At 26.0% G+C, this 19380-nt stretch overlaps 1 protein-coding gene across 1 annotated transcript; it reads left to right on the top strand.

The window, feature by feature from the left end:
* The first annotated feature begins 1068 nt into the window (after positions 1-1068).
* On the top strand, positions 1069-3205 carry LOC145841198 (beta-2-glycoprotein 1-like). The gene is made up of 5 exons (XM_082948566.1): positions 1069-1306; positions 1612-1746; positions 2109-2282; positions 2709-2901; positions 3130-3205. The coding sequence occupies exons 1-5, from the start codon at positions 1069-1071 to the stop codon at positions 3203-3205; spliced, it is 816 nt and encodes a 271-aa protein (XP_082804692.1).
* Positions 3206-19380: the final 16175 nt, after the last annotated feature.

The following is a 19380-nucleotide window of genomic DNA, read 5'->3' as shown; positions in this document are numbered from 1 at the left end:
GAAATTTTTCTCAGCTTGATCAGTGGCAACCATGCATATTCAAGGGTAGACATTTATATTGTTTGATTGTTTTGTGTAAAGTTTTTATTTAACATTGTTTTCTTCTCATATTTTTTTATAGTTTTAGTTTTAAACAGTTAGTTGTCATTCTAATTGAAACATTCTCAAAGTATAATTACTGTTAGATTTAATTCTTGTGTAAAATTTTTGACCTCATTTAGAGTAATTTTTAAATTTGATGTTCTTTATTTATTTGTTAGTGTTTGCAACTTTAATACAACATGTCCTTTTATTGTCATGCTAGTTTTATATATACCTTAACATTTACCATTAGAATCCAGGTTAGTGAGCACATCATATTTGTAATCGCTGACAACGTTTGCATGTAAAAATATTTACAGTGAGAATCGGACGTAAATATTTTAAGTAAACTACAATACCTGAACAATATTTTTTTGACTTACACACCTGGAAAAAATTTTTATTGTTTAATTTTAAATTTGAATTATTTTCATAGTGAAGTTTGTTACTCTATTGACTTCTAAAACTATAACTACGTTTTTAGCAAACTACTCTCACTAATATGTTAAGATCATAATTTTAAGTAAGCTTAGTTAAAAATATTAACAACGACAGTAAAACGTATTAATTGGAGTTATATAATTTTGAAAACATTCAATGAATATTTAGTATTGTTTTTAAACAACTTTTCTGTCTTTAGTGTACTAAAAACAGTTTATTATGTCATATCCATAGTACTCTACTTCACAATGAGCTTGATGATCTTAATTACTTAATAAAAGAATAGTTGTACTAGGCATATGTATTGAAATTAGTATATAGTGTCAATATAACTAAGTTTTGTAGAAGCTAATTACTTTTAATGGTAATAAAGCTATGTCTCAATAAACTTGATAAACTTTGAATTATGTTATAAGTACTTAAGCTCTTAAACTGCTGTTTAACCTACTTAATACCTATAAAAATAAGTATTTCTAATATAAAAATTCTTTTATATAAAAACTACTCTTTTAGATTTAAAAAAGTATTAATATTTTGGAATAAAAAATGCGAGTAAATTTTTGTTTGTTGAGTATTATTCTTTTCTTCGTTCTGTTGAGTTCGGTCAGTGCTGTACGTGAGAAGCAATGCACTGCGAAAGACTTAATAGGAACCGACAAGCCGAGATTCAAAAAACAACTGCAGTCTTGTGCGGCCCTTGGTTTTTTTACTACAGGATGCAGAAAAATTCAAAGGAGAGAAAACTGTAGAAAGTTAGAAGAAGATAAGCGTTTAATGAATAAAGGTTTGAGTTATATACGTGAATTTAAAAAAAAATTAATAATGTATTTTTTTAGTTATTGATTTATATCTTATGAAGAACAGTCTTTAATTAACTAGTTTTAATGAATAACAGACAATACCTACTACCAATAACTATTTATTAACAGTTGTTGAAACTATTTATCAACACTGAAAAGTTGAAATGACTACCAAAAGAAGATTTTAATTAAATATCCATACGTAGTAATACGTTATAAACTTAGTTACAATGTTTCTTTTTACAACAAACATAACTTACAGCTATTCACTAAAACTTTATTTTAAAAGATTGCCCTTCACCTGGTTACATAGTGGATGGAACGATAGAAGGTCAGAGCTTTAAACAAGGAGGTGTTATGAAGTATTCCTGCGAAAAAGGATTCAAGTTGAATGGCGAAAGCGAAGCAACTTGTTTGAAATATGGTTAGTTTTCAATAATTCGAAAACACTTGATAAAATTAATCGTTTTATGCAATAAGTTGCTTTTTTTTATCTTTTTATATACCAAATTCTAAAAAATTCACAAAAGCATGACTAATTAGTAATTTTCTGTGTTAACACTGTCTCTTCCACAATAAAAACTACTTAGTTTTTCATCTTTGTAAATAGAGCCTGAATGCTCAAAGAATGTTGTAAAGATACTCATTTTAAACACATATAAATGCTTTGACAATAGACACACTTATATATAGTTTCAAATAAGTCTTCATTTTCAACCAAAAAAACATAGGTATCAATTTTTTGATAAAGCTAAAAAATTAATGTTCATTATAATTTTATTGCAGGAAAGTGGTCAAATCCCACACCTACATGCGAAGAGATAAAATGCAAAAATTCCCCAGTTTTGCCAAAATACGGAAAAGTGAATGTTGGCAATTCAGATGAAAAAAAGATAGGCAGCGTTGCCACTTACTCTTGTGAGAGTGGGTTCGAAATTATTAGCGAAACAAACACTGTTGGTTAGTAAAAAAAAAGTAGATGTTTATTTTGAATATTGAAATTAAATTACAGTTATTATACTATACAACTCAAAAGTTAAGTTTGGAAAAAGCCATCCTAAAAATTATTTTAAAAATCTGATAAATTTGTTACAAATACACCAAAATAGTTTAATTAAGTTGTTCAAAAACTTAAGTCTTAAAGTTTACTTCTTTTTAAACCTGTGAAATTGAAGTATAAAAAAAGATTGTTTTAAAATTTACCGTCAAATGTTCTTGCAATCCCTATATTATTAAACAACATTCATTAGTTAATTTATTTTAGTTTATATATGTAAAGCACAAGTTTTAGTTTTAAAAAGACTATTTTGGAGATTATCATAAAACAGTCTATAGTTTTATTTATCAAAAAATAACAAATCAACAAAGCAAAACTCAAAACAACAGTTTGCGGCGAAAATGGTCAATGGGTAGGTGAAATACCCGAATGCAAACCGATAGTATGCAGCCAAGAACCCCACGACATCCTTAACGTGAAGACCATGATTTTAGAGGGACCCTACCAGCCAATACTCGAAGAGCCGAGACCCTACCGATACAATGAGGAACTCACTGTGTTCTGCAAGTCGGGATTTAAAAGGTTTTTTTTAAGTGTTAAACTTATGATTGTTATTAAATTGGCTTTTAGTTACGCGTTTATTGTGCGCAATTACATCTACCTATCTTGTTTAGTTAATAGAAAGTTTGGTTTAAAGGGTTTTCGAATACTTTCAAACTTTACAAAGTATCAACTAAAACGTAAATTCTTTAGAAATCAAAGATTTATCTTTTTATTTTACAAAAAAGCAATAACATCTATTTCAAACAGAGCCGGCCCTCAGGTGATTAAATGTCAATCTGATGGAAAGTGGTCTGCAATGCCGAAATGTGTTGAGGAATTATAATAGATTAATTAGTTTTATTTGTCTTTTTTTGTTTTTGTCATTTTTAGAATAAACTTTATGTGTTCTTAATATTGATGGCTAAAGTAGTTATTTCACCTAACTAGATAGAATTAAATTTGAATGTTAAATGTTAAAGTATAAAAAAAGTATAAAACTCATAAACTGTAGAAAATTATCTAGAATCTCATGTGCTAAAAAGTGTAGTAAAATTAAGTAAAAAAAAATTTGAAGTTTGAGTTAACTTACATTTTTAAAATAATTTTGATATATTTTTACAGTAATAATTTCGTATTTGTTATAAAACAATAATATACTTACTACAAGTATTACTTTACTAAGTTCTTAATCGTAGAGCAAGTATTAAGGTTTCCTTATGTTAAGGTTAAAATCTTTTTGACTAAACCTTTTTAAATTATTGTTTTAGTTTCTAAACTTAATTGTCAAAAGTTATAAAAAATATTTTTAACGCAAAAAAAAATCTTGAACAAATACAAGGTTTACACGTTAAGTTTTATGAATAAACTTTTGTGAATGAGACGAAAAATATGGAATTAATTTCGAAAATAATAAATAGTTGTCATTATCTTATGAAGTAACAATTTCAAAATTATTATTTTCACAAATATTTTAAAATTTAGCTTAACTCAATTGATAATTTTATTATATTTAGCATTTTGCCAAAAATGTTTACATTATTGTATCTGTTATCAAAATAGCGCTTTACAATTAAAGCTTTGAAGTTTGAATCACATCCGGGTCACCGTTTGCCGATCACACGATGCTTAGTTGTTATTTAGTTACACGAACCTGGATATTAAATGACTTAACGCGTTATAACAATATCGGTGACGGTTATCTAAATGTTTAGAGTTGACTTAGCTAAGTCGATTAATAAAACGCGAATTTAAACTTAAACTATCATATAAGCTTAGCCTAATTAAGTAATAAGATTGTTAGAATGCTTAAACTAATAGTATATAAAGAAATCAAGTCTTAGAAACAAAAAGCTGTATTACGATGAATAGAAAATGCGATAAACACAATAACAAGATGTATAAATAAACTAGTTCAATTCAAAAGTTCATATAAAAAACAGTCGCCATCGTACAAGTGTACGATGCGAACACAACACTTACAAGCAATAGCGTTATCACTAAGACACTAAAAACTAACTCATCAAAACAAGCACGTTACTGAATTTAAGTGGTTTGAATACTTTAAGAGAAAAGAAAGAAAAAAAAAACACTGTTGAAGTGTTACAAAGTATATAGTTAATATAATTAATAAAGATAATAAACTATAAATCTATAAACAAGTGTAAGTACCAACATGTATACAAAAAAAAAAGGTTTAACAGAAGTGAAAAAAAATATGTTAGGCTAAAAAATACCTTTGAATAGAACATTGCTAGTTTAACTTAACTATGTACAAAAATTAAATAAACTAGTAGTACTTCTAAAATAATTTAAACTAACGTTTATCGAAAACTAACATGCAAATCAAACAACTCATGATAAACTTATGTGAAAAATAGTATATGAAGATGTTGTATTCGAGTTTACATAAAACGCAAACAATCCTCTCTTTAATCAACATTAGAAAATATTTTACATAATATATTTATAACGCATAACATACACTAATGATGTTTAAGGTAGCTGTGTCACTTAGTACGCTGGCTTGCAAATATAAATCAGCTTTAATTTGGGCTTGTGTTTAATCAATACGGATTAACGTTCAAATGAAGATGGTATATTCAAACGGTAGCTGGTAGCTGATTTGAAAGTAGCTTAAACATTAAGTGCTATAAGTTTTGCTATAAGATTTTAGTAGCCACAAACCGTTTTGCTATATAAATGTTGACATAGCTTTAAACTATCAAATTCTGGAATAAAGTTAGTTATGTTTAATTTAAAAAAATTCTAATACATAAAGTTAATCATATGAATAAGTATGTAAAACTAAAAAATAACTTTAAATAAACGAAAGGTTTTCCTGAATAAAGTTTTTTTAATGAGCTCATTGGACATTTTTTATTTTGAAAAGAAATTAAAAACCCGTTGACATTATATAGTTTAAATTTAGAGATTAAAGTTTCAACTGCAATATGTTTTATAACTTAAATAACTTAGGTTTAGAAATCAATCAGCACAACAGCACTTTGATATAGCCCTTGGCGGTCTAGTAGGTTTGCAAAATATAAGAACTTAGTTCATTAATTTGTAGCTAGTGTCTTGAAGAGTATTGACTAAAATATATATTTTTTTAATTTTTTAACATACTTAAGTAACCAAAATAAATTTTATAATATTATTTTTGATTTTGTACGAAGTCACTGTGTAAAAATTATACAGTAAAGATTTAAAATACGAATTAGAGTTTTTAAATTAGGAATTAAGATAAATAACTAAATATTATAAGTATTTTTAACTTTTAAGCTACCGTAAACTTAAAGTTTTATTTTGTTTATTGCAGCTTTGTTTCAATCAAACAAATGATAAGACTTAAAAATAAACTTCTTTTTTCTAACTACTCATTATAAAGTAGAGTTTTTAAATTAAAAAAAAATGTTTAAATTTTTTAGTTTAATAATATTTTAGTTTAACAACTACAGCTAGACCATTTTGTCAACGTTTCCATATTCATTAACCAGAAGAAGTTAAATGACAAAACATTCTATACTGTTTATTTTTACCATTTGCTTTCAAATAAGTATAGTACCGAGTTATGGTCAGTTTGTAAGTAACAGTTTAGTTGCTAGGGTCGGAGAGATGGAAAGAACTGTTAGGCTACTTACAGGTAAGTTAAAAAACAAGCAATATTTTCAGTTTTATTTGAGCTTTTAACATATTAAAATGAAATATTTTGTGATTAGTAAGAAAACAAACAAAACTTAATTATTCAACTAAGGTTTTTGACCTATACCATACGGAAATACTTAAAAACGTTAATTATAATTACACTCAGGTTTTTTTAGTTTTGTTAAGTTCGTGTATTGTGATAAATCAACTTATGATTAAGTGTACTGTAATATTTAACCTTTACACAAAATTCATTATCATTATTCATTCACGATTAATCATTAAAATATTTTTTCAATTCAAGGTTGTAGAATACCAGTGATCGAAAATGTAAGTACAAACACCAGCTTGTTATTACGTAACAACGAGTTTGTAATGTTCACTTGTGACGGTTTACTTCAACCACAAGGTGTCGCTATAAGACAATGTTTACTTGGACAATTGACACCCAGTTTGATTGCAAGTCCTTTTGTGTGTAGAAGCCGTTAGTTTGTTAATTAATATTGTTTTGAAAATTTGATATTAAATTGTATAGATTTTTCTTAAAAAATGTAAAAGGCTCTTAAAGAAAAATTGATGTTACGACTTTTTGTTGTGAAATTATTTTTAAAAATAGAATAATTTAGCACTTGTTATTATGAATTTAGTCTTCGTGGTTTTCATGTTGATTAAAAGTAAATATTCTACTTTGTTTTTCAAGGAGGCATCGCGATATTACACAAAAAAAAATGTTAAATTCTTAAAAAACCTCAAAAATTATTTACAATTATAACCCATAAAATAAAATTGTAGATTGTTTTAAGGTCAAGGCTAAGATATAAACTTATAGTTATTAAAACATTTTACTTAATTTTTTTCTTGTTTTTTGTAGTGTTTTCGTAGGTCACAAAGTGTTTTTACAAAAATTTTTAAACGATTCAAATTTTTCTAGCAAAAATAAACTTGTAAACATTAATAACTTGAATCAAGGAAAATTAATTTTGATACTCCTTTTAAACATATGTAAGACTTATTGTAATTATTAGAAAATATTATATTATTTTTGTTACTATACGTATAACGTATTACAATTAATAGAGCTTATCAAAATTTTAGTTTAAAATTAATTAGTATTTTATATTACATTAGTCGAGCAATTTTTTTAACTTTCTATTTGTATAAATTTTTATATTGAAGTCTTGTTATACAATATTTTTTTTCAGAACAACTGAACTATGTGTTTGTCAAAAAATGGTTGAATTGGAATGACGCTCAGGCCTACTGTGTTTCTGAATATAATGGAAATTTACTCATGGACGGAATAGACACGAAAGAAGGCAGAAAGTAAGTGACATTGTATTAATATATTTTTAACATATCAAAAATGAAAAAGTTGAATTTTTTTGCCTCGAAATTTAATGTAAAATGGTATGTTATAATTTTAGTTTTTCATTAACAAGAATAAAGTTTTTTTTAAGATAATACTTTTTCATTAAAATTGTATGTATTAAACCAGACGAGTTTTTTAAAAACTGAAAAAAACTTTATGACGGACTTTACAATACTTTTTTTGAAAATGTTAGTTCCTTTTTTGTTTGCTTTAAAAAAATATTTAGTAGCTTTAGACAACTTTGTGTATATAAATTAAAGTTAAAGACTTTTTAACAATCAAATTTTACAGACATTAGTCTGAACCACAAGCAGCTTAAAGCCTTTATAGACACTAAACATTCTTAGTCTGTAGTAGTTTAGTTTCGTACGTTTTTATTAGTATGATCACGAATATCTTGTTTTTATATAAACTGAAAGAAAAATAATTAATCACTTTTTAAAACAACACGTTAACAGTAGACACCTTAACAGGAAACAAAAAATTACTAAATAAACTCAGCTGACTACAATGTAAAATCTAAGTTTTAAAATTTAAAACCTACTTTTTTGTTTTTGAATAACAAAAAAGCGCTCAAAAAACTTGGTCTAAGGATCTGGTGTACGAATAACGTATCGGTTTTCGAGTCGTACATCACTTGGATACAGTTATTTTCCAGGACTTAACAGATTTATTTTTAAATCTGATATTTTCGTATCTTAACTAAAAACACAAAAAATGTGCCAAACATACGTTTTGATCTTGTTTTATAACACATAAAGCTTAATTTTAAACTATCATTAATGCAGACAAGTTAAAAGATACTTTAAGAAGAGTTTTTTTTATCTTAAGTTTATATTTTTCTAGTTGCATTACAAACGATATTGACTACAAAAAAATTAATACTTTTATTTTAATCTGTAGCAGTTTAACCGCTTCGTCACATAGAAGGACATGAAATAAGACTTATAAACGTTGTTTCGATTTCAATTTTCAGAAAATAAGCATTATAATACAAAAAATTGTTCTGATTTATAATTTCATTAATTTATTTTATCAACAACTTTATGTATAATTTCTATTATATGTTTTTTTTAGGAAACAAAACATTAAAAAAAGTAAGCTTTATCTAATTTACTACCAGAAAAATTTGCAAACAAGTTGGAATATCGAGGTCGTACGTTCACATCGGAATATCAAGAGACAACCCATCATTCGAGTGGAAGAGAATCGACAATGGGGACATGAGCAATTTCGAATTTGACTGGTACCAAAACTACCCTAAAAAGTACAAGTACCTGCAGTTGAGTTGCAAGAAGTGGGACTCGTATGGGACTGTTTACGATTACGAGAAAGCTAAATATTTTATCTGCCAATATCAGGACTATGAATAATGTTGATTTATTGTAAGATAATGTGTATGTATTGTATAGTATGGTAGGTACTAGTGTGTGGTTTAATCTTTGCTGTACTGTTAACTTGTAAATTTAAAACGGCACTGTTTATAAATATTAGAAAGTTGAATACTTAATCTGTCAATACCACATTTATGCTTTATGTTGACTGATTTATTACTAAACCTGAATATATTTAAGTACTTATAGTTTATGACACTTTTCACAAATAAAACTTTAAAGTAGTATTTTTGTATTTAGTCTTTGTTGTACTGTTTACTTCTAAATTGTCACTTTTTTTTCATTTTTTAGATTGACCACTAGATATTTTTCTTACGTTTTTGAAGATTATTGACTATTTATCGTTCAGTATAACTAGTTTCAAAAAAGTACTCATTTACATATTAAACAAAAATATTGCTGCTGTCGAGTAAAACCGTACAATAAACATTATCAGTTATTTTCATTTTGTAATCAAAGTATGCAACTCAATAAACTTTATTGTAAATTGCTAAATTGTTACATACAAACTTTTTTTTCTCTGTTGTTTTCCATGTATTCAATTAAATTAAATTGAAAGAGTTTTTAAAGTAAAAATGTACTTTTATATATTCATTAAATTCGATAAGTTTTCCATTAATAATATTTTACTAAAGGTTGTAATAAAAAGTATTGTGTCTTCTTGTAAAGTTATATTTAAAAAAGATGAGTTAGCTAATTTATCATATAAAAGTGAAAAATTACAATATAATGTAAAGAATCTGTGGCTTAATTTATTTTTGTAAATTATTTTAATTTTAATTAATCAAAAGCATTTTTTTTACTTTCTTTTTTTATTTTTTTTTAATACTGTTAGGTTACCTTATTGTTGTAAATACTTTTCTATTAAAGAAAGTTCTTTCAAAAGCTTTATTTTTCAAGATATTTTAAAACATTGTTCATTGCTTGATTGTTGGATTTACTTGTGTTTTACAGTATTATAGCTTTGGCCCAAAATTTAAATTTCATAAAAAAAAAAAAAAAAACTAATCAAACAACTTTTTCAACAGCCTTGTTTATAATTTAACAAATAGAAAGTCATTATGACAAAGTTTGCAGTTTTGTTCATCCTACTAGTGTTCGTTCTAACACGTACGGTACAAATAAATGGTCAGGACGTAGTTATAAGCAGTAAAATCATACCTGGTACATCGACAGTCACAACCGCTCAACTGATAGCCAGAATCGAACAACTGGAAAGAATCATTGCGCTTCTAACAGGTAAGAACGATTTCAACAAACTTTTAAACAAACTTTTAAAAATTCTCATTAATTTAGAAACTATAAATTCTTGAATATATTGTCTTAGTTAAAGTAGAGACAAAAGCTGTTACAGTAATTTTAACATAAAAATACAACTATTTGACTTATGTAAAGTAAAAAAAATAGCTAAACATAATAATGTACTTTGATAAACGAATTTTTTTCATAGACTTTAATGTCTGTAAAAAATTAGTAAAACGTTTTAAAATTTGAATTTTAGTATATTTGCGCTAAACATTTTATTTTAAAAACTAGTTTAAATTTTGCAAAGTCTTGTACAAGAAGATAAGCACAACAAAATATTTATTATTATCTATTTTGTATTTTATCAAAATATTATCATTTTTTTCTATGCAAAATTTTTATTTATATAAAGTATTTAAAATGTCTATTTTAAAGATATTCAAGTTAATTACTGATAAAATCGCTATAAAACTAGAGTTGTTATAATTGTTTTAAAAATTAAACTCACTAAGGGTGTTTAGTTGTAAGTTTTTTAACTACTTTTGGTTCAAAAGTTTTAAGATTTTCTTTATTTAAGGTTGTAGAATACCAGTGATCGAAAATGTGAGTACTAACACCAGTTTATTGTTACGTAATAATGAGTTTGTAATGTTCACTTGTGACGGTTTACTTCAACCACAAGGTGTTGCTGTAAGGCAATGTTTGCTTGGACAATTGACACCCAGTTTGATTGCAAGTCCTTTTGTGTGTAGAAGCCGTTAGTTTTCTATGCATACTTTTTAATTGAACTATTTTACAAAAGAATATTTTCTTGGTGATTTAGTAACAAATCTTTTTAAATTTTTCTGGAGCTTAATTTTTATTTATTAGTCTAATTTAAATTTTATTAGATTAAAAACAAAAGTTAAAAATATTTTTTGGTAGTATACAACAAAAAACCACAAAAACATTTATAATGTTTAACTGTAATGTAGTTCCACACAGAAAAAATACAAACTTTTTAAATACAATACTCTTTTACTCAAAATAGTTTCGTTCGCATTTAAATCTTATTCAAAGAAACAAATTATTTTTACAACTATAACTTTTAAAAATACGTTTTATTAGTTTTTTTAAGCTTTTGTTTAGTACTAAAATAGTCTGTTTAAACTGTTTACTTAATAAGTTAAGTCTTCTAAATATACAACAAATTTAATTAGATCTTTTTCAAAGAAAAATTAGCGAAAGTCTGAACAGCCCAAGCCTAAAACTTTGTATGTTGTGAGAAAAGCTTGAGCTTACATAAATAATTTGATCATACCAATTCGATTATCAGACCACAAGCTTTAGGTAAACGTAGACTCGGTTTTTGTCCTCATTAAAACTTCCAGCCGACTGACGATAATTAGGAACGGAATCAGTCTATCGAAAGCTCGCGGTCTAATGATCGAATTAGTATGATTAACCTCTTATGTTAGACGATTTTTATTAAAAAGTATTTGAAAATATACATTTTTAATTTTCTACTGTACAGTAAGTTAACAAACATCATGTGTTTGAAAATTATTGGATAAAAAACAGTTTGTATCTTTTCAAATATATTGTTAAAAATGTTTTACATCGTATACTTTCAGTTTTATCTTTATTTCTGCATTATAAAACGATCAAACTATTATTTTCAGAACAGTTGAGTTACGTGTTTGTTAAGAAATGGACGAATTGGAACGCGGCCCAGGCGTATTGTGTGTCCACGTATAATGGGAACCTGGTCATGGACGGAATAAGTACAAGGGTTGATAGAAAGTAAGTAGAAAAAATTAACCATATTAATTATTTAAAACTATAAAAACTATATACAAATGTCTTGTTATTCAATCGGTTTCACCACAAAACGGGTTTTAAAAACTATATAAATTTTTAAAGGGACAAATGTAAATATAATGTATTAATAATACAAAAAACAACTAATGTTAGTATTGTTTATAATAGTTTCTAAGCGTCACTCGTTACATCAAAACAATAATAAAGCAAACAGCAAAATAATCTTAAAGAACCAAAAAAAAACACATTATGACGGGTCAAAGAAATTTAAATGATTTTAGTTACCTAATCTTAATAAAACAACTTTTATAAAAGTTAAGTTATGTTTTGTTTCGCCTTGTTTGTTCTTAGTTTTAGTTTTCTTTTGTTCAGAATGTAAATATGACAATAATGTAGATGTTTTATTATCTTAAATAAATAAATATCTCTGATAACTTTGTTTTAGCCCAACTCTTATATAACCTATATTAACCTATAAAAAGCGTTTGTAAATTTTACTTCTTAAACTGATTTAAACTTTTTGTTTGTATAATGGGTTTAAGTTGTTTAAAAGATAATATTACATAAAAAGTTTAATATATTCAATTTGTTTTAAGAACTTTTCAATTGATTGACTACTTTTATAAGGAAGCAATGAAATACTTTAAAAACTGTTTGTTATTTACTATTATTAAATACTGTTTAATACTAGCATAAATAAATACTGTTTTTAAACTATAAAAATTTATCGCAGTATACTTTTAGATGTAACAGTTTGCAATTTTATAACCTACTAAGTAAGTTAACACCACTACAAATCTCATTATAACAGAATAATGTGCGAACTTGTGGGAATATCCAACTCTTACGTGTGGATCGGGTTCTCACGTGACAACCCGCAATCCGCGTGGACCAGGGCGGACGACCTGCCAATGTCCACAAAGTTCATTTATGATTGGTACAAGGGATACCCTAAGAGTTACCTGTGGATGCAGATGAGCTGCAAGAAGAACTGTTCGCAGTACGGAACAGTGTACGATTACAAGAAGTCAGCATACTTTATCTGTCAGTACTACAAACTTGTGTAAATAGATTTTGAACTATTTTACGAATAGAGTATGTAAATGTACTACAACTTTGTTGAGTAACTTACTTAACAGCATATGATTTGTGTAGTTGTTTTTTATCAGTACTACAACTCTGTTTTATTCGTACTTGTTTAGTGTGTACACTTTTTTAAACAGCAACTAAATTTAGATTATGATTGTTTTAATGTTGCAACTTCTTGTTGCTGTTTTTCTCACAAAAGTTTAAATTTTCACTTCTTTTTTTTTTATTTTAGGTTTATGAAACTATGTTTAACAAAATTTATAGTTTATATATATCTATTAAATTCCACTCTTTTAAATTCTGTATTTAACGAGTTATTTTTAAAGTTATGATAAAAAAAAATATTTTTGTTACTTTAGAAACTTGATAACTTATGCTAAACATAAAAATTTAGACTAGATTTATTTTTTCACTTTTTGATTTAAATGACACGAACACATGTAATTTTTAATTTCGGTTTTTTAATAAAGTATAACTTACTTTAAGTATTTTAGATTCTTTCATTACTTTCAATAAAAATTTAAATAAAGCTTTGTTACACCAGTTACCTACCGGGTCCAGGATCCGGCCATTTTTTTTGCAAAGATTGGGATCGAGTCGAGCTATAAATAAAAATCATAAAAATCCCGGCTAGGCATAGATCCAATACACCAAAACACGACACATTGGTTTTTTTATTGTAGAAACAAAACTTTTAAATTTTAGAAACCAATTTATATTTATCTAGTCAATTAAAATTTGTTTAACTGCTAGAAAATAGAAATTGGCATGTTATGGCTTCCGTGTATTTAAATTCTAACTGAAGATAAATGCTCTGTATGCTTAAAATAAGATTGGGTAGCGTATAATGTTTACTAGTAGAATCCAGCACACTAAAGGTTTAACTGCAGCTCGCGCGCATGTGAATCAAGCTGGTCGACATTAGACTTATTGCAAAATATTTTGCTTGAGTTTAAGTACAGTACATATAGAAATATTTATATATCTCCCAAATTGAAAAGTTATTTGTTCTAAAAAAAAAAGTTTTTTGACAATAACGGTTCTTATTTGACTTAAACTTAACTATTTCATTGTGCGTTACAATTTATTAAACACCACAACAACAGCATAAACTTTAATATTACTTGGGTAAATTTGGTTGCTTTTATCAGTAGTTTTCAAAACGTGCACTGTACCTGCCGGATCCTTACCAATTATCATTAATTACAACCAGTTTTATTGCTTATTTTATCACATTTTTGGTTTTTAATATTGCTTTTATATAGATTAGTAAAACTATTTCAAACAAATTTGGCCAACGAAAGAATATGTCATATATATTGTAGCCCGAAAGGATTTTTTTATATATAAATTGGCTTGCGACTTATAAATAGCTGCTGATACCTGATATGAATCATTAAATAACAATTGGTTTTCGGTTTAAACCTCATTTTATAGCTATATTGAAATTAAATGAAATTGTGTTTTTCCCTGTAATGTTTAGCTGTAAACTTGCATAATTTATGAAAAATATATTATTAATACAAAAGTATGTAAAGTTTTCAAAAACAGAACAACAAATGAAAGATACTAGGAAATAACAATTCAAAACTTCCTACAAAATTGTAAAATTTTAGCTAAACAAATAAAATATCTTTTGTTTAATGATTGTGCTATGACTTTTTTGCTATTTATAAAACTAAAAATGTTATCATTTAAAATAGACAACAAAATATTTGAGTTATAACAACTTCAACGCTTTAAAAAAGTGAGAAAATTGAAAACTTTTTTTATTTGCATGCTCCACTTAGCGGATGGTGTTATTTTTAAACTAAAAAGAAACAACTACTTTTTGCTTAGCCACGAATAGGCATTATTGTAGAATAATAAACGTTTTATTTTTTAGAATTTAGTTTGAAAATGTGTAAAACTTGAAAGAAACACTTTTATAGAAGTTATCTTAAAAATTTACTTTTTTATTATTTAAGCCTAACCAATAAACAAGACATAAAATCTACTTTAGTAAAAGAAGTTTGCAAGCAGGTATAAAGCAGGGTTTGTCACAGGGTACCACAAATAGGGCATTACAAAAAGATGATTCACTACTAAGACACATAAAATTAATTAGTTTGCAAGTACTTTAAAAAATGCTGATTTAAAAATGGAAATCAATACATCTGTAACAAGTTTTATATAAAAATTTTTTGATATTTTTTTTATGGATAACTTATTTTAAATAATTTAATCCTTATAAGGTACTTTTATCTATCCAGATATTCTTGTAATTAATATTATTTACTCTAATTCAGTATTCTGCATAGAAAACTTTTATTTTTTCAAAGGAAATAATTGAAGTTTACTTATACTTTTTATTCTAAATTTCATTAAGCTTTCAGTCTTATATTTTCAATAACTTTCTACTAGCTGTAGAATTGAGCATTATAATTTAATGTTACTACTAACGTTTATAACATTTCAACTAGACAAGTGTAAGAAGCAAGTTACATTTAAAACATAAGTTAAATTCAAGTTCGACCATTATGGGTGAATGCTTTATATTTTTTACTGTATTGTTGGCAGCTTATTTATGAAGTCCTGGTCACTAAATCAACGGTTTTTTTAAGTGAACGGGTATTACCCGTGTTTATATATATATATATATATATATATATATATATAGTGAAACATCATATTTTGTTTTTTTTTTAAGTCACGAACGAAATTCAGTATACTTAATTTTGTTTGTGTGTTTTTAAAGTGATAAAAAAAAGATAATTTTAAATATTTATACAAAGTTTTTGAAATATATAGTTAAGTATACATTCGATTAAAAATGAAGTTTTTTAAATGGGCGATTTCATCGACTAATTTGACGAACTTGGAAAGCCCTGCTAAAAACAAAAGCTAGAGTGAAGTAAAATGACGCCTTCTAAACTTTAACTATCAGGATTTTTTTGTTATTCCAACATTATATTTAATAGTTTAAGGTTGAATGTAGTTGTATTCTAAAATAATATTAGTACCGAATCACCTTAGTCTCTAAAACAACAGTCTAAATACCATTGTATGCTATTTCTTAGTTTGCTTTAGTCTTATCTCTTTTAAAAGATTATTTAGTTTCAAAATGTTATTCTTGTTGATTAAAAATTATTCTCATCAGTTTTATTTATATGTTTTAAATATCAAGTTTGTGAAAAAAAAAAAGTTTCTTCAAAGTATAATGGCAAGAAATTTTTATGAGTTTTTAAAATACTGGTTGGGCGAAAGTTGAAAAAAATGCACGTTTAATAAAACTAAAAATTTTACTAAATGTAGTCTTCTTATTAAAAAACAAAATAAAAACTAGCTAGTTGTGTAAACTGGCTACTTTTCAAACTCAATTTTTATTGTGTGTTTTTAGTCTGATTAAATTATTATTTTTAGGTTAATTAATGTTTGATATTAGTTTAAATGGTATCTTTAAAATGTGAGTTAAAATATACAATAACTTTATATTGACTTAAACAGTATACTATTTATTAATACACGACTACTGAAGCATTAAATCATTTCACTTTTAGTCTCAATAATTATTAGTTTTTATTTTGGTACAACTTTCAAATGGTAATTAACCAATAATTTTTAAAAAGCACTTTACTGTTGTTAAACGCTTCCAATGAACAAATTGATGAAAATGGACGCATATCTCGCTGGTAAGCTCAAAGAGGCCTGTGAAAAGTTTGAAAGGTCCGGAGGTTTAAAATATTATTATAAAAAATTATAATTTTGTTAGATTACACTAACTAGACTAGTTAGTACTTACTTCTTCACTAACTTTGTCCTTGAAAAATCACACCAATAAGCAACACTAAATAGTAATGACAGACAGTTGCCTAAATGTATACTTAAATATATTCTGCTAGCTTAAATTGTTTTTAACCAAATTTTTTTTAATTTATAACAGATTATGTTATTTAATAAGATTCCTTAAGTTTTATAAATAAAATTTGAACTAAAAACTTCTTCTTATTTGACTTTGAGTTGTTTATTGTAAAATAACTGAAATTTAAACCATTTTGCAAAACTTTTTTTTTTCTTTACTATTATAAAACGCAATACCGTGATAATTTAGTTTTTGTTTTGTTTTAGAAATTTTTAGAAAGTATATGAGTCAACTTGAAAACAAAACTGTAAATATTTTAGTTAGTCATTAACTACTATGTAAGTTACTTAGTTATTTTAAAGCTATTGAGTGCTTTTGTTTCTTTGATTTTTATATTTAATTTTAGTATCAAATATAACTAGAGTTTTTTATTTTGACGAATTTTAATACACTAAAGATATTGAAACACTATAATCTTCTTAAAAGCTACTACTTAACTTTATTTTCTTATAAAACTATTATTTCTATACTTTTTTCAAGTTTATTTTATTGTTTCTTTTTTTAGATATGGCTTTCTGATTTTAAATTTTACTAACAAAAAAGCACTTAAAATAAACTTTTCTAAGAAATTGTCTGCTGATGAATTTAAAATCTAAACTTTTAAATACGTCGAATTATTTGGACTAAATATTAAATTTCAAAAATTAATAAAAAATAATACAACAGGAGCCAACAGTATCTTACATGCAATACGTAGGAATTTTTAGAAAACAATTTTTTGCATATTTTTTAAACATTATTTTTTGTTCAGTAACTTACTAAAAATATATAACAAAATACATTTCATTTTCTTAAATTTTATTTAAGTACTTTCAAGTAGGACACGTCAGAAATAGTTTCCTACTGAATTGGAATGAATAAAAATTCAAATAAAATTATACTGCAGTTTAAAGTTTTAAGATATAGAATGACGTAATAATTAAATGTTAAAAATTAAATAAGTGCTAATGCTAAACATATTTGGTATACTAATAAAACTCAGTAGAATTAAAACAATCTAAATAAAGAAGCGATAAAAATTTTAGATTAAAACTATGCTTAAGAATAAAGTTTAACAAGAGACTAATTACTTTGAAATTACTAATATAAGGATTTAAAAAGTCTAGTTTGGTAAACAAACATTTTCTGCTTACATAAACTGGGCCTTAAAGATTGAATACACAAGGCTTCCAGAATATGCAATTGAAAAGAGTTCTCCGCTCTCACTAAAACTGAAAAATTGTCCTTTTTATAATTTTTAACACACTCAGGATTGTCCAACAAATTTTGCCCAATCGCCGAAAAGTATTTTTTACTTGGTTTCTCAGAACGGCCATCAAACCACTTTTTCAAGACTTTCGGAACATGTTGATCAATTCTTACATGAAACCTTTGAGATGTTTTTCCCACGTAGTCACTACCACAGTGAAATCTTAATTTATAGATGATGTTACTTTTATAATGGGTGGGAGAAACATCTTTGTAAGTTCCATTTAGAGGTCGATCAGTATAAAAACTGTTCAAAAATGGACAGAGCTGAAAACTTGGCTTATTTTTACTGAATTTTTCTTAGAAAACCTCTCAGAAATATTTCCAAGGTAAGGAAGTTTTAAGTATACTGGACACTTCTGAGGGCCAATCATTTTTAAAGCTGTTGAACTTCTAGCTTTTGTTATAACTTTTCTTTGAAAGTATTTCCGCGACCCTATCAAAACTACCCCGCGTCGCTACTGGTATCTAGTACATTTAAAAATTAGCTAGATTAAGTATAGCTATAGCTCTAGTTTTAAGTTTAATCTCTTTTTTTTTCTAAAAAATTTGACTACCCGTTTAATAAACCCAAACAAAAAACTTTATGTCGTGCAATTCTTTGTCTTACTGTAAAAAACTATACAAGTATAAAAAAACAAGTATTGTTTATTTTGGTAAATTGTTTTGTTTATTGTAGCCAAAATGAGTAAAAATTAAGTTTCATAAAACATAACAAAATAAACCAGTTAAAAAATATCTCTTTCAGATTCTACTTTCTTTTTTCAAGTTTTTTTTCTTCTTAATGTTATAACCAATCCTAATCCGTCTTCATCTAAACTTTTACTCACATAATAAGGATGTTCAATAAAATCTTTTTCTTCTTCTTTTATTGTTTCATTATCGACTTTAAGCTTTGGTTTTGAAACGTTTAGTAACATTGCGGTATAAAACTGCCTTTTATCATTAAAGTTACTTTCAACGAGTAAGTACGAAGGTTTAATAGGAAAATCATTTTTAACTTTCAAAGCGTATTCCATGCAATAAATACCGCAGTTAACAAAATCTTTCTGAATATTGTGCTGAATACAATCAAAGTTCCATTCATCGCTCATAAAGTTCCATTTCGATGTTTCACTTGCATTGATTTCGTTATGGTGCACTTGTTTAAAAGCTTTTATAACTTTTCTTGCTGTTTCTATCTGCTCATCACTCCGCCTTGGATCCACAACATAAAGTGTTTTGTTTAAAAAGTTGAGGAAAACAAATATCCAGTGATTGTTGTTTATGTTCTTGACGGCAACGTACGCGTCTTTATCATTTTTGAAAGGAGTCACAGTCGTTTCACT

This window comes from Thalia democratica, chromosome 7 (genome assembly GCF_965202585.1).
Source record: "Thalia democratica chromosome 7, ktThaDemo2.hap1.1, whole genome shotgun sequence".
Lineage (NCBI taxonomy): Eukaryota > Metazoa > Chordata > Thaliacea > Salpida > Salpidae > Thalia > Thalia democratica.
The sequence above is the reverse complement of the archived record's forward strand: the minus strand, read 5'-3'. Positions and strand labels throughout refer to the sequence as shown.

What these genes read in the sequence shown, in the direction of transcription:
- LOC145841198 (XM_082948566.1), top strand. Translation starts at nt 1,069, where the DNA reads ATGCGAGTAAATTTTTGTTTGTTGAGTATTATTCTTTTCTTCGTTCTG. An exon ending in AGCAACTTGTTTGAAATATG is followed by an intron (nt 1,747 to 2,108) that starts GTTAGTTTTCAA and finishes ATTTTATTGCAG; the next exon opens with GAAAGTGGTCAAATCCCACA. An exon ending in TAGCGAAACAAACACTGTTG is followed by an intron (nt 2,283 to 2,708) that starts GTTAGTAAAAAA and finishes TCAAAACAACAG; the next exon opens with TTTGCGGCGAAAATGGTCAA.